Here is a 13,873-nt window from a genome sequence, read left to right as displayed (position 1 = left end):
TATCGATTGCATATAAAAATAGTGTAAAATAGTGACAGTGAATATAATAAGGTGTTAGAATAAAAAATATTATCAAAAATATATAATGTCGGCCTATACGCGTCGAAAAGCCAAAACGAAATACAGAGTTCATATACGGTTGGAAAGGGCTTCTCAAGAACAATCGAATGGTAATAATAAAACACCATATGACCGAGTCAAGCTGTGCCGGGAACGTAAAAGAATGAATGCGGCCGAGCGGATCAACGACGGTGTCAGTACATCTGCAGCTGGGGCGGTTGAAATTATGCAAGTGGATGATGAAATCGCTTCTACATGGACAACGGACTGTATAGGCATAGATTGTGTTCGATCGTCGATTTGTTTCCTTGATTTCATCCTAAATAAATAAATAAAAATAGTTTATAAAAAAAATATGCCCCGTTACGTAAACGTATTCACGTACAACACACGGCCGGGTCCATGACACAGCCACACGTTAATTTTTTGCAGATTAGTTTACTTGAATCATAAGAGTCATTTTGACTCCAAATTGGCATTACACGTAAATATATCGGCGCCATTTCGACTCCTGATTGGTAATATAAGTAGATTTTCTGTTATTAACTTGACTCCAGATTACCAATTCGGTCTGCCATTACAGGGAAATTTACTTCTACTTCAAACCCTCTGCAGCCTTCCTCGCGAAGAATTCTGAGATTTTCCTCTTGATATTTTTGAGTGTCATAAAATTTTCATTTTCTATAGATTATGAAAATCGAAAGCAAGATTCATTCATGTTTATTCTTTTTTGAGCTAAATGTTACAGCGGTATCGTACAAAGGGAAGCTCAATAAACTGGGTTGCTACACTCATCTTTACATAATGATTCAGTGAATCGAAATTTGTGTGCTAATCTTGTAAAACTTGAAGGTAGTCATTGTGTTTCTTTTTTAATATGATCAACATTTGTTGCCTAAATGCTTATGTGATAAATTTACATAATTTTCATAGAAAGTATCAAGGCACAAAAAAGCCACATTCTAGAATTGATTTTCTGTCCGAATTACAGCAAAAACGTAGTGAATTGGGTAATTTCCGATCCGTGTCAACAGCGCACAGTAATTGAATGTAATAGCGAATGTAATTAAAAAAAATGAAAAAGCCCCTGATCAGAAGGCAGTCAATCAGGGTTCTGGAAAATACTGAAACTACTGCGTTCCTAAGTTGAAGTTAATTCTTTCTGCGTGAAATGTTAAAGCCGATTTGTGGTGTTTTCATTCTTAATTCCTATTCTTTATCATCCTTTAATGCAAATTTTATTATTAAAATTGAAATCAATGTAAAAAAAAGATAAAAATAAATTATGGAGACAACATGGATTCCAACGCGGAGATCTCGGGTTCGAATCCAGCTGCTGGCCCTTAGATATTTTCTCTTCCTAGGGCTTCTTATAGTTCGCTGTCCGGCGATAGACAGTGTTATCTGTAACGAGAGAATACTGTCCAGAGGTCGGCAGAGCACTGGAGAATAGCTCCAGGCGCCAATATCCTCTAATGGTGACGCGCCTTGAATACAAAAAAAGAAAAAAAAAAATTATTCAATTGCGTGTTTGTAATAAAATTAAATTTTGCTAAATTCAAGAATTTGCTGTAAAATGCAAAATACTTAATTGATTTTCTTTAAAGTTGGAATGCTAACATTACGTGCAATAAAACTCTTAACTCTTAAACAGTAGTCTAGTACCTTAAATACTTACATACTTGGCCACTTTAGAAGATTTCTTTTTCGAACCCACAGTCCACAAAATGTGTTCTTACAGACAATATCGTGCGTGATTCAAATCATTTAACGCATTCTCTGAATGCAATTATGTGAAAGTAGAAATTAAACAAAAAAACGGGACTTAAAATAATTTTTATCATAATTTAGAATTTTATATTCAGATATTTATAGCCACGACCTTCAACATTGCTCCCTCTCTTTCATTCCCAAAATAGACACAAGTAATGATTAATTACAGTCGTTTATAAAAAGGCTGCGGTTGTAATTAGTCGAAGTAAGGTTGACCTTGACAAGAGTAGAAATCCCGCTCTAGCTGGCATTACATCACAAAAGAATGCAGTTCGTCTTTTCCCTGAACTGAATCATATTAACTTACTCTCGTGTGCTGTCGGTCAGTTTATCGATTCGGCCAGTAGTACTGAACAAGTCCGAGCAGTTGGCTAATGCTCTTAATTGGATTGCGGTTCGGTAAGGAACTGAAAAATAGATTTTATATTTTGATTCTTATCACTGGAAATAACGTTTCGTTCAAGTTTCATCGCTTAAATCCGTTCACAATTCTCCATGGATATGAAGAAGTTACTTTTTGAAAAATGTGACAAAACGATTCCAAAACTGAAATTCGTGGGGAACTGAAGCTCCATATTTCGAGTGGGTCTCCAGTCTATAACTTAGTCATCAAAATCCAATAACTAAGAGTACCATTTGGTTAAATGGATTTCCCATTTGTTTGAGTTTTTCTCGCAATTAGCTCCAATGATTTTCTCGCAATTAGCTCCAATAATTTTCTCGCAATTAGCTCCAATGATTTTCTCGCAATTAGCTCCAATGATTTTCTCGCAATCAGCTCCAATAATTTTCTCTACATTTGGATTCAACTCTCGTTTGATTACAACTTTTATTAGAATAATTCGAATGTCAGCTCTTTTAGGAGAGAGTACAATTATACTCTAACCATTTTATGTCTTGTGCTTTATAAAGGAAGGTTAAATGGGTTGCTTAGAATCCGAGTTTGGATTTTAATGCACGCATTCGAAAATCCGTATTATTATATTTTTTTAACAGTACATCCTAAGATTTTATCTAAACTCACACATAAAAGACTACAAACTTTTCTTCATTGTTTGTTTTCAATTTCCGAGCACTTTGAGGTATTAGATTGGAATTTTGAGAATTCCAGAATAAGGAAGTTTTGTGGCCATTTTTTATATTTGTTGCAGATGTATACAGCAACTGGGTGCCACGATAGTCGAACGATTTGAGCCGAGGCCAGCAAAGCTAAGATGTGGACTGCGTTGATACTGAGTTCAATTCCCGGTCTATGCCTTGGATTTTATTTAATGGATTTAATTTAAGAATTCATTATGGAGTACGTTTTGTTAGTTGCCACCGTCTACGTCACCTAATTTGGTAGTTGGAGATGTTAAAGCGCGACTGTAAAAATAGGTATTACTTTGCGTTACTTTTTTTTTTTTTTTTTAATATTAACTAACTAAAACACAAAGACATTTGGGTTATTATTTTAATAAATAATCTTTGCACTAAAAAATATGTTTAATCTTTGAGTCCAGTGTTCTATAAAAAAATATAACATTTTTATTATTAAAAACAAATTACTTATTCATTACGTTTAAATATTCATTAATTTTCTTGCGAGCACTCAACAATGTGCCATTTGAAATTATTATTATTTTCAAGAGAGATATTCCCAGTAAATGCTACATGGCTTGTCTCCTCTGATACGTACAAGTATTCTCTATGTAACACGTTCTTAATAAAACAATATTTACCATCTGGTTCAATTTGCCAGATTCCTAACTGTTTAGAAGTTTCGACAACAGGCAGCCAAGTGTAGACAATGTGCCCTTCAGTTTTGAATTCATCACTGTCGTCAATATCAGATGTATACAAATTTGCAAAATTTTGGCCAATATTTTGTACATTATATACATTACCATAAATACGTTTCATTAGCCATAATTGTTCTGAATTAGTGAAATTTTGAATTGCATTATTGGAAAATACTTTGAATTTATTATTTCCAATAATATCATTGGTTGCATATAAGTATTCATTAAGTTCTAGATTTAATATGCAAACATTTTTTATAAAAACAATATTTCTAACAGATTCTGGTAATCTTTTTATAAAAAATTTCATATTTTTTTCTAAAATATTAGCGAAACTTTGGCCATTACTTTCAGTGCTAGACGATTGTTCACTAGCTAATTCCAATAAATTATTTATGAAATAAGCTAATTTAAAGACAGTTTTATCGTCTGAATTATTATTAAATATTCTGTCAAATATATCTGTGAATGCTTCCATAATCCAACCGTACAGTGGCCTCACTGAATCATCTTCAAAAAAATCAATCAATACTTCAATACAAATTTCACTAAAGTATTTTTCATCAATTTTGAATATTTGATCAAATATTGGTACATTTTCATTGTAATAGCTACCATTTAATATTGTTATCTTTAAGCTTTCCTTGCTAAACATTTTTAATTTTTTCATTAAATACCCAACCAACAATCTCGCTTGTGATTTAATATTTTCCTCTGTTTTTAATTGATATATAACTTCATTGTTTATACTTTTTATAACTTCAATAATTTTTAGACTGTCATTATTTTGTCTAGAGACTTCCATTTCATAAATCAGCACCCTGTATACTAAAAAACTTTTAGTTGTGTTTCTAATTTTATCGCCAAATTTTAATATTAAATTGAAATGTTTTTCATCTTGATCATAAACCTCCCTAATTATGTCATTGATTACATTGTCATCGTTAATTTGATCTAATTTAAATATGGCGTCCTCATGTTGATTACTTCTAAGTGCCTGGATACATTCTTTTGTTAATAAAATTTTCTCACTAGTTTCAATCTGTTTCAGTAATACAGTCATTAAGTATAATAAATTTTGATGGGCGGCCTCTAAATTTGGAAATTCATCGCCTAAATATTCTTTCAGTAAACGTAAACTATTAATTGTATTTTCGTTTAACTGGTTTGTTATTCTTATGGTAATTGTTTGAAGATTTTCATATCGATCTCTAATGTAGGTGATGTTGTAAGTATTTTCAGCTAAATCTCCTGTTAATTCTTTAATTTTGTCTCGCGTTTTACTTATTTCATTAGCCAACCATATTAACTTTTCTTCAGTTAATTCTTCATTATCAGTCATTTCTTTTATCTCTATAAACGCCCATTCGTCTAAATGTTTAATTATATTTTCAACATATCTAATATGATTAAATAAATCTTGTCTAAGCGATTTAGCGCTATGGATTTTCATTAATTTGTTCAACATCTCACTTTCAGGGTAATAAATTGTATCAGCTAATGTTAATGTATCTATTAATATGAATAATGTGAATATTTTCGTACAATTTGGAATAAAATTGTTCCTTACAATTTGTTTGTGTACTGTACCGATTATCTTCATTTTTCTTTATTTTGATTCTAAAAACATCAAAAGTGAACAACAATTTATTAAATAATTGAGCAAATAAAGAATAAATAAAATATTGCACAGATCATAAAGTGAGGCGAGCAGATTTTACATGGGTAAAGAAGAGAAAGCTGCTCACAAAGCTGGGTTACCCTTCTTTTTGTTTTTTATATAAAAGACAAAGAGTCATTAAAGATCGCGTTGGAGAATTGAGTAATTTTCAATTACAGTCAAGCCTCCCATATAGGACACTCTCACTAGCGACCACCTCCATTTACGGACAGAACCTCCGCCTAACGGACACTCTACATAGCGACCGCGGACATTGATTTTGGGGAACAGATTAAATGTTTCACCTCCTACCAACGACCATCTTATTACTAAAAGTTCGTTTGACGCGGTAATCAAAATAATAATCCCCTCTCAAGTTTTTCTTTTTTTCTGGTTTTTCCTAAAGTTTCCTATATAAGCTCACACAACTTGTACCATTTTATTAATTTTTCAATATAACTTTGGACGTACATTATTATTTTTTCCGATATGTCTCTCAAACGAAAGTGATTTAACTCTAGAAGAGAAAATAAATGTGTTGATTTTGCAAAAACCAAATCGAGTTATCGTCAACTTGTCGAAAGGTTTGTTCTCGTATTTTTCTAATAATAGATGGTAGTATGATGATAATTTTACCATAAATTATTATTGTTAAGAATAAATGTGATGATTATTATAAAAATTGTTATAAAGATTATTAATTAAGTCATTAATATGTAGTTTTTTGATAAATTTTTTGGATAGTTAAGTAAAATTTGATGCATATCATATAGCTAAATAATTGTGCAATTATGTAAGTTTTTAAATCTATTAATAATAAACAATTTTTAAATAGATGTTTGGGAAAAAACCCATATTTTTTCATTATGAAATTTGCCTACCTCCTTCTAACGGCCACCTCCAAACAGCGGCCACTTTGCTTTCCCCCGCCGGTGTCCGTTATTGAGAGGTTCGACTGTATTTGATCTTACACATGCATTTTAAATGAAGATCAGAAAAAAAGATTATAGCAGTGAAAGAAGAATTCGACAAATAATGTTCTGTAAAGATAACTAGGAGGTACAGTCGAAAAGAGTAACAAAGTGTCCAAGGATCTAGAATTGAACGAATCTAACAAGATGTTTAGATTTTCAAGGATTCAGCTATTTAGTCTGCCTTGTTTTCCTGGTTCTCCCTCCAATCCAATGCAATTTTTTATAATAACTTGCTTTCTTTTTTTTTCAATTTTGTTCACCAATTTACAATCCAAGTATGAACAAAAATGCAAAAAATAAAATTATGAGTGAAGAAGAAGTGCGTTAAGAGCAGGAGGATAGAAAGTACCCAGGGTTAGCACTCTACAGGTTATTGATATTGATCTTCAGTCCCTGAAAGGAAGTCTCGGTACCATTGGCGAGATGGATTGCCAAAACTTTTATAGGAGAGGCGAAAGACTGTAAAAGTGGATTAGAGCAGTGAGAGCTAAGTACAGTGGAGTCTCGGTTATCCGTCATGACCGGGACCGGACACGTGACGGATAGTCGAATAGACGGATAATGAAAAAAAAACAGGAAAATTTCCAGATTCTTTTATTTAACGTGTACAAAACTTAGTATTAACTGGTATACATATTTTTTTACGTTTATACGCTTAAGCCTTAAAGGTCAGTTAGCTTTCATTATTCAATTCATTCTATTGTGTATTAAAATTAATGAATACAATGTCTGCGACATCTAATCGGTTTTGTGGGCGGTTTTGTTTGTGGTTGATCTTTTTAGGAAAAAAAAACCCACAAACTGTCGAATGATGGACACGAGTATGTACCTAAAAGACTAAGGAAAAAATCTCAAAAGAAAGTTTTCTTTTTAAAATAATTTTTTGGTTTTTTTTTAAATTTTTTAAATACTGAGGAGAGTGACGGTTAATTGGAATAGACGGATAAAAGGGTGACGGATAACCGAGACTCCACTGTATGGCTTTTGGGATATTTTGTCTAGGCAAAATGTTGTACGTGAGCTATGTTGAGCTTTTTAGGAAGAGTTAGATTTGTTCACATCCACACATCTCAAAGCTATTAAGAGTCACATGCTTAGAAAAAATAATTGAACCTGTAAAAAAGACCATTGCCGGAAGTCTGAACGAAGCTGAAGTGGCTAGATAATTGAGTTCCGTTCATTGCAAAACTCAAAAAGTGGAGAAATGAGGTGAAAAAATGCACAGTTTTTTTGAAATTCTTTTTATAATACAAATTCAAATAAATTTATGTTTATAATTCAGCGCCTGCTCGCTGAATTTGAGTTGAATTATTGCAACTATATAAAATACAGTAGAGCACAGAGTTAATCAAAATGGCTTCTGAAATAATTTGATATTCAATGGCCCATAAAATTTTGCCGTTTAATGGTGGTAATCTTTTGTTATTTGGGAAATTTATTTTAAGTAGAAAAAAAAAAAAAAAATAAAAATAACTACAACTGAACTAAAGGTCACTTAAATTTAAAATATTTCAAAAAAGTGTAGTTAATCGATTTGTGCATTGAACGGTTCAATTGAAAGATATACGCGGTTATGATGTGCGCATGCGTATAAATAAAAAGCAGAAGTGTCAAACACAATTTTGAAGACATTCATATCACCGAATAGATCATGCAATGTATTTGTCCGTCGCCATGTACTTCTATCGCCATGACCATGCGCACTCACTTCGATCTGTGCTCGGTCTTAATTAAACAAAACCTCCTTTCTTACCTTATCAGCACTAAGAAATTCCACATTCAAATTAAAAAAACACCAGAGAAAACACCATCAGTTAATTCATTCTTAGTTAATTAACAAAATTCACTTATTTAATAAAAACAAAAATACAACAGTTTAGGATGGATTAACAAAGGCTATAACATCGCTCATAAAGGATCACCACTGATCTCTGTAGTGTACTGGAGAATCTGTACGAATGAGAATTCCCGATGACGTCATCTTGTTAATACCAGTTATCTTGAGGTTATTGCCGCTAGATTCTTTAATCTCTCACTTTCCTTGTATTATTGCGTTTTTAAACAATGCTCTAAAACCAACAGCCAGAAACATTCAACCAATATTTTTAAACATTTTGTTTTCACTTGTATTTTATTTACATAATATTATATTCGCATTTTGCCATAAATTATAATTATACGTTACATTATATTAACATTATTTTTTATAAATTTTGATTTAAGGCACATCAACAACATCTGAGATTATTGGTGCCCATTACCTTTTCAGTGCGTTGCCAGGCTCCAATCTGTGTTCTCTCGTGGTAAACAATACAGTGTCCTCACCAGTTATAAGGTACGCGATCTGAAGTCCCTGGAACTCGATAATTTTTTTTTTTTTATCCATTTCACTGGTCAATATGAACCCGTGTTTTACCTCTCCATCGGGCGCATTTAATCTGTGAGATAAAGATAGCATTTTCTTGTTGATAGAAACTCAGGTATTTCTTAGAATGAGCCATGGCCCTCAGTAGCTTCCTCTTTTACCTTCTTCTAAACAAACGGCCTGTCGGTGTTTTACTCTGAGTTATGTGGTGTTACTTAGCGTCCGCGTAATCTGTCAGATTAGTTGCGACCGATGGACTTATTCTTCGGGTATTGAAATTTTTCAAGTTTTCTTATCAAAAACTGTTAGAAAGTACACATTATCATTTAAAAGACAGTTTTCTACTTATTGACTATTTTTGCAACGAGTGTCTTTTGTTGAATAATATTGAATAGGAGAAAGAGAAGGGGATTCGGACACTAAACAAGCTTTTTTTTTTTAATTTTTAGAAGATCATGATGCGGATGATTTTGAGTGCGTATGTACAGGATAAAGTAACCAAATTGTCGGATAAAAAACCTACTTCTAGTGTTAGACGAGGGAGCCATAATATTTTATGGCGTTTACCTGGTATAGTTGGTGACAACTATGAATATATAGTTTTCGTGACCGCAAATGGTTAAACTTAGGATGGAAGATTTGCGAGGAATCAGTCAAATAAAACAACTCGTCTCTTTGCCAACGTTTCGACAAATATATTGTCCTTTTCAGGGCGTGGCTATGCGGGTTGGTTGAGTTACAGAAACTGTTGGTGACAACGTCGACAGAAACGTTCGGAGATGGTTCATTTCTTGGATAATGCTAATAAACCATCTCACACATTCATTAATAAATGTCCACCTCAAAATTAGGGTGACTGATTTTTCTATTCACATTAATGTTCTGTTCCACTTTACGAGTTTTTTTTTTAAGAAAAACTTAAATTGAAATTTTCCATACGTTTCCAAAACATTTTTGATGAAATTAACAGATATTGGGTCGTAAATCTTACAGATTAGATGCGTCCTACGGTGTTACAAACATTGCGCCCGATGGAGGCTTAAGTATTAGTGTGTAGGAGTAAGTTAGGGTAGCGTGAGAAAGACTGGAGACATCGTGAGTGAGTCAGAACGTGAATTATTAAGAGCAGGTAAGTTAATAGAAGTTTATTGAACTAATAAAACTAAAATATAAATATTACTCCAAATAAAATTCCGAGCTAGACCAAATTAAGTTAATTAATTCAGAGAAAATATGACGTGTTTATTGTCAAAGTATAGGCAGGAATCTCTGTTATTCTGTCTGCAGTCCGCCGCAGGTTTATATTAACTGTTTACGTTCACACGATGATGTTTCGAAACGCTTCCGCCTTTCTTGGCTACCAATACTTTTCTGTGTTTAATAGAAGCACGTTTTCGACTTGAAGACTACTAATTATTGTCTTCTGTTCCTGCCAGCAAATGCTCAGTGCTATGAAACAGTCTCTACAGCCAACTAAATCACGATCTATAGCAAACTCATCGGCAAACTGACTCAGTTAATGCAGCAATGAGTCTTGAAATGTAATGTCTTCTATTCGTCATTGACCTTTGCCCTGTCTGCTTTTAGTACATTAGGGTTAGGACATCTTCTGTCCTGCCGCACATTATCAGTACGACAGTAACAATGCAACAATGTAAAAAAAAATATTGTAATAATCAATGGCTGGATCGAATGTTCGGCAAAAAAAATGGAATGAAGTTAACAATATTTATTCTTTCTTTTGGATTAATGAAAGAGTCGCCAAAAACAATGAACAGTACTCTACAATATATTCATTATCCTAACTTGCCCTTATATTTAATGCCAACAAATCTATTGAATACGAAGGTTATGGAAATGAAATAAAGTATACTCCCTTACAGTTCAGTGAAAGTCCTCAAGAATAACTTCAAAAAAATGTTACTATATTTCTTTCTGTACAACAGAAGATCATTTTTACTGCCTCAGCAGAATTGCATCTTATTTATACGTAAATTAATGCATCTATCTCCTTGTCTTTACAGTGAAGTTCATAATTTTTTTTTACATGAATATATAACGCAATTTTGAAAATGAATTTGATTAAAAATACCCGATTTTTAATTTTATTTTTAAAGAATGATCAATTTGGAAGAAAAGTATTTGCCAGATTAAAGTCTAAGTATTGTTTCCGTTTTAGTTTTTTACGAACTCTTATCGGTTATTTAGGCGCTACGCAGTTTACAAAAAAGGTAACAACAACAAGAACAATTTTTGAAAATGCCGTTTTTGCTTATTTTCAGCAACTTTTTTCTCGAAATCTGTTTGAACTGGGTTGTTGCGAAAAAATTGCAGTTATAAAGGAGGATTTGCCCTATATTTTAAAGAAAATTTGGGAATTTTATCTTTAGATAGAAAAAGAGAAAAAAATTGTCAAAAGTTATGCGTTTCTCAACGCTTATCCGTGCTGTTTTTGACGATCAACCCTTATACAACTGTCCTACAGGACAGTTTTAATATTGACGATCAACCCTTATACAACTGTCCTACAGGACAGTTTTAATATTGACGATCAACCCTTATACAACTGTCCTACAGGACAGTTTTAATCAGGAAAGATATTATAATCGTGCATATTTTCAATTCTAAGTATTTACAAAATAAAATAGTTTCCTCTAGTTTCCCAACTTACTGCATTACCAGGAAATCCTCCAAGCGCAAGGGCCACGCGATCTTCTAAATGAAGTAAATGCCAGTCGACAATAGTGAACTGTACCACTTTGGGAGTTTCACCAATGGGTGAATTCTCCCCTCATGCTATTCATGTACGAGGGTCGTTTGAAAAGTCCGTGCAAAGTCAGAGAGATAGCACCACTGGCGCGTATCGAGGTTATGTTTAGTTAGTAGCATCTCTTGGAAGAACACACACCAAGTTTCAGCCAGATCGGTCTATTTCTTTGTGTTTGGCATTCGTTTGAATCGAGGAACTCGAGTGATTTTCAAAAAAAATTGAGTGTTGCAAGGACGGTTTGCAGCTGTTCCAGAAGAATCCGCAGGACTTTAAGCGTCGTTTCGTCACTATGGATGAAACATGGATACATCACTACACTCCTGAGACCAAAGAACAATCTAAACAATGGGTTACCAAGGGGGAATCTGCGCCAAAAAAGGCGAAGACCGATTTTAACGTAGGACTTCTTAAGCAGATGGCCACCGACAGTGTCCTTTTGTACAGTGCGTTTAATGTTAAGTAAAACTAAAAATCATTAACTGGAGAGAAACCAACAATTGTAAGACAAACGTATGTTCATGAATTCCATCAAAATATTCTGTACAAAATAATTTCATTTATATATATAATTTCAGCACCTACCATATCTGAATTCTATCGGTAAAGTGCAGCAAAGTGCATCTTGCATTTAGAAGAAGGTATTAATCAGAGAAAGTAGCCGAGGTCTGGTTCAGCAGATGAGTTTAATCAAGTTCCAGACACATTAAGTCATGTTCTAGCCTAATGGTACACTTAACCAGGAACAGCTGCAATACTAGCTGCAGTCTGCATTTTGCATACATATCACTTGCAACCTACTTTATCTTTCCCTTTTGCACTACTTTTCTTATTATTTAAATTTTATCACTATTTATAATTTTAACAGTGAAAATAAATTTTCTTTTTCGTTATAAAATTGCAGACTTAAATTACAGAGTACACTAATTACTACATGAGATTGGACAAAAGTTATATTTAGAAATTTATAATTATTTTATTAACTTATTAACTATCTTTTTAATTACATTGGTGAATAATCTGGACTGACTCACACGACTCTTACCACTAATCTCAAGGTTAAAAATTACAAATTTCCTTCACATACCTACCAAACATTTGAGGCATATTAAATACTACACATTAATTTTTGTAAAACCGTACATTACGATGAAATGTAATCTTACAGGAAGGCTATACACCAGCCCTCCTCAGGGTCTTCCTTAAAACGAATCATGCTAGAAAAATTCATAGCAACTAAATTTAAAAACAAAAATACTGTGAACAATTCACTTTGCAAACTGCCGGTTTAATCTTGAGAAAATTTTAAAATGATACTTTAGAGGGAATCAAATTCAACCTCTAATTCCCACGTAATCAAAATTTTTTTTTAATAATGTTTAATAAAATAAAAGTTATAATTCCAAATACTCGAATTTTAGAGTCGTTAAAAGATTGCGAAATATTGAAAAATTAATCAGTCTTGTGGCACTTTTCGTCAATATATTTTCTTTAAATTTAGGCATTTAGCCTCACATTGAATTTCTAAAAAAAAAAACTATACAGTTGGTAAGCCTGCACAACATTTTAAAATGGCACTTTAACCTCCTTTCTCAAAAGTGTCAGGGGGAATGTTCTTAATTGTGATTATGAAGCCATTTTACAATTAAACAAACAAATTTTATAAAGAATCGTCGGAACCGTTTTTTAGAAAATATATAATGTATATATATTATATAATTTTTACTTTTAGTATATTTCTTTTCACAACTGCGTAAGTGAAGCGGATACAACATGATACATATTATAAACATGAGTAACATGAGGGAAGAATTCACCCATTGGTGAAACTCCCAAAGAAGAACAGTTCACTATTGTGCTCCGACACTTCATAGAGAAGATCGCGTGGCCACCTGCGCTTCAACCGCCTGGGAGGATTTCCTGGTAGAGTAGTAAGTTGAGCTACTAGAGGATTGGGATGTGAGGAAATTGAAGTATGGAATTTAAGGTAACAGGATCTTGCAGCTTCTGAAACTTAAGGAACAAGGAAATCTCGGTGCAAGGTAGAGTTAGATACAAAGTAAGGAGCAATTAGCGATTCTACGGAGTTTTTTTGACTGGAAGGATTGCATTCTTGTAGATATTGGAAGCTTTGGCTGAGCCACAAAGTTCCATTCCGTAAGTCCAGACAGGTTCGAGTATCATGGTGTAGATAAGTCGTTTATTCTATAGTGAGAGTTTAGATCGCTTGTCGAGAAGTCTAGAGAGAAGTTTGAATCGTCTGTTCAGTTCATTCCGTTTGAGTCTAGTATGTGGATTGCAGGTTAGGTGTTTGTCCATGAAGAGACCTAGGTACTTAACACAATCTTTTGTAGGAAGAGGAGTGAGGTTTTAGAAAATTTTAAAACCAAACTCATTGACAGCACTTAGGGCTAAATATCTAAGTTAAAGTTTCTATAAGCATTTAATTTTTTGAATTACGTTAGATCTTACAGAACGAGGGATAGTCATCAA

The 13,873-nt window shown here is 33.1% G+C and overlaps 1 protein-coding gene across 1 annotated transcript; it reads right to left on the bottom strand.

Annotated features, from left to right (window-relative positions):
• Positions 1 to 3,285: 3,285 nt before the first annotated feature.
• On the bottom strand, positions 3,286 to 8,223 carry LOC141452248 (uncharacterized). Its single transcript, XM_074124178.1, has 2 exons — positions 8,002 to 8,223; positions 3,286 to 5,234 (listed from the first exon to the last, which is right to left on the bottom strand). Exon 2 carries the CDS (start codon positions 5,215 to 5,217, stop codon positions 3,406 to 3,408), a length of 1,812 nt encoding a protein of 603 aa, XP_073980279.1. The 5' UTR covers positions 5,218 to 5,234; positions 8,002 to 8,223; the 3' UTR covers positions 3,286 to 3,405.
• Between the last annotated feature and the right edge of the window lie 5,650 nt (positions 8,224 to 13,873).

Source organism: Rhodnius prolixus, unplaced genomic scaffold (assembly GCF_049639745.1).
Source record: "Rhodnius prolixus isolate KJV_2025 unplaced genomic scaffold, Rpr scaffold_3, whole genome shotgun sequence".
In the NCBI taxonomy this organism is placed as follows: domain Eukaryota; kingdom Metazoa; phylum Arthropoda; class Insecta; order Hemiptera; family Reduviidae; genus Rhodnius; species Rhodnius prolixus.
Note: the sequence above shows the minus strand (reverse complement) of the source record. Positions and strands in the feature narration are given on the sequence as shown.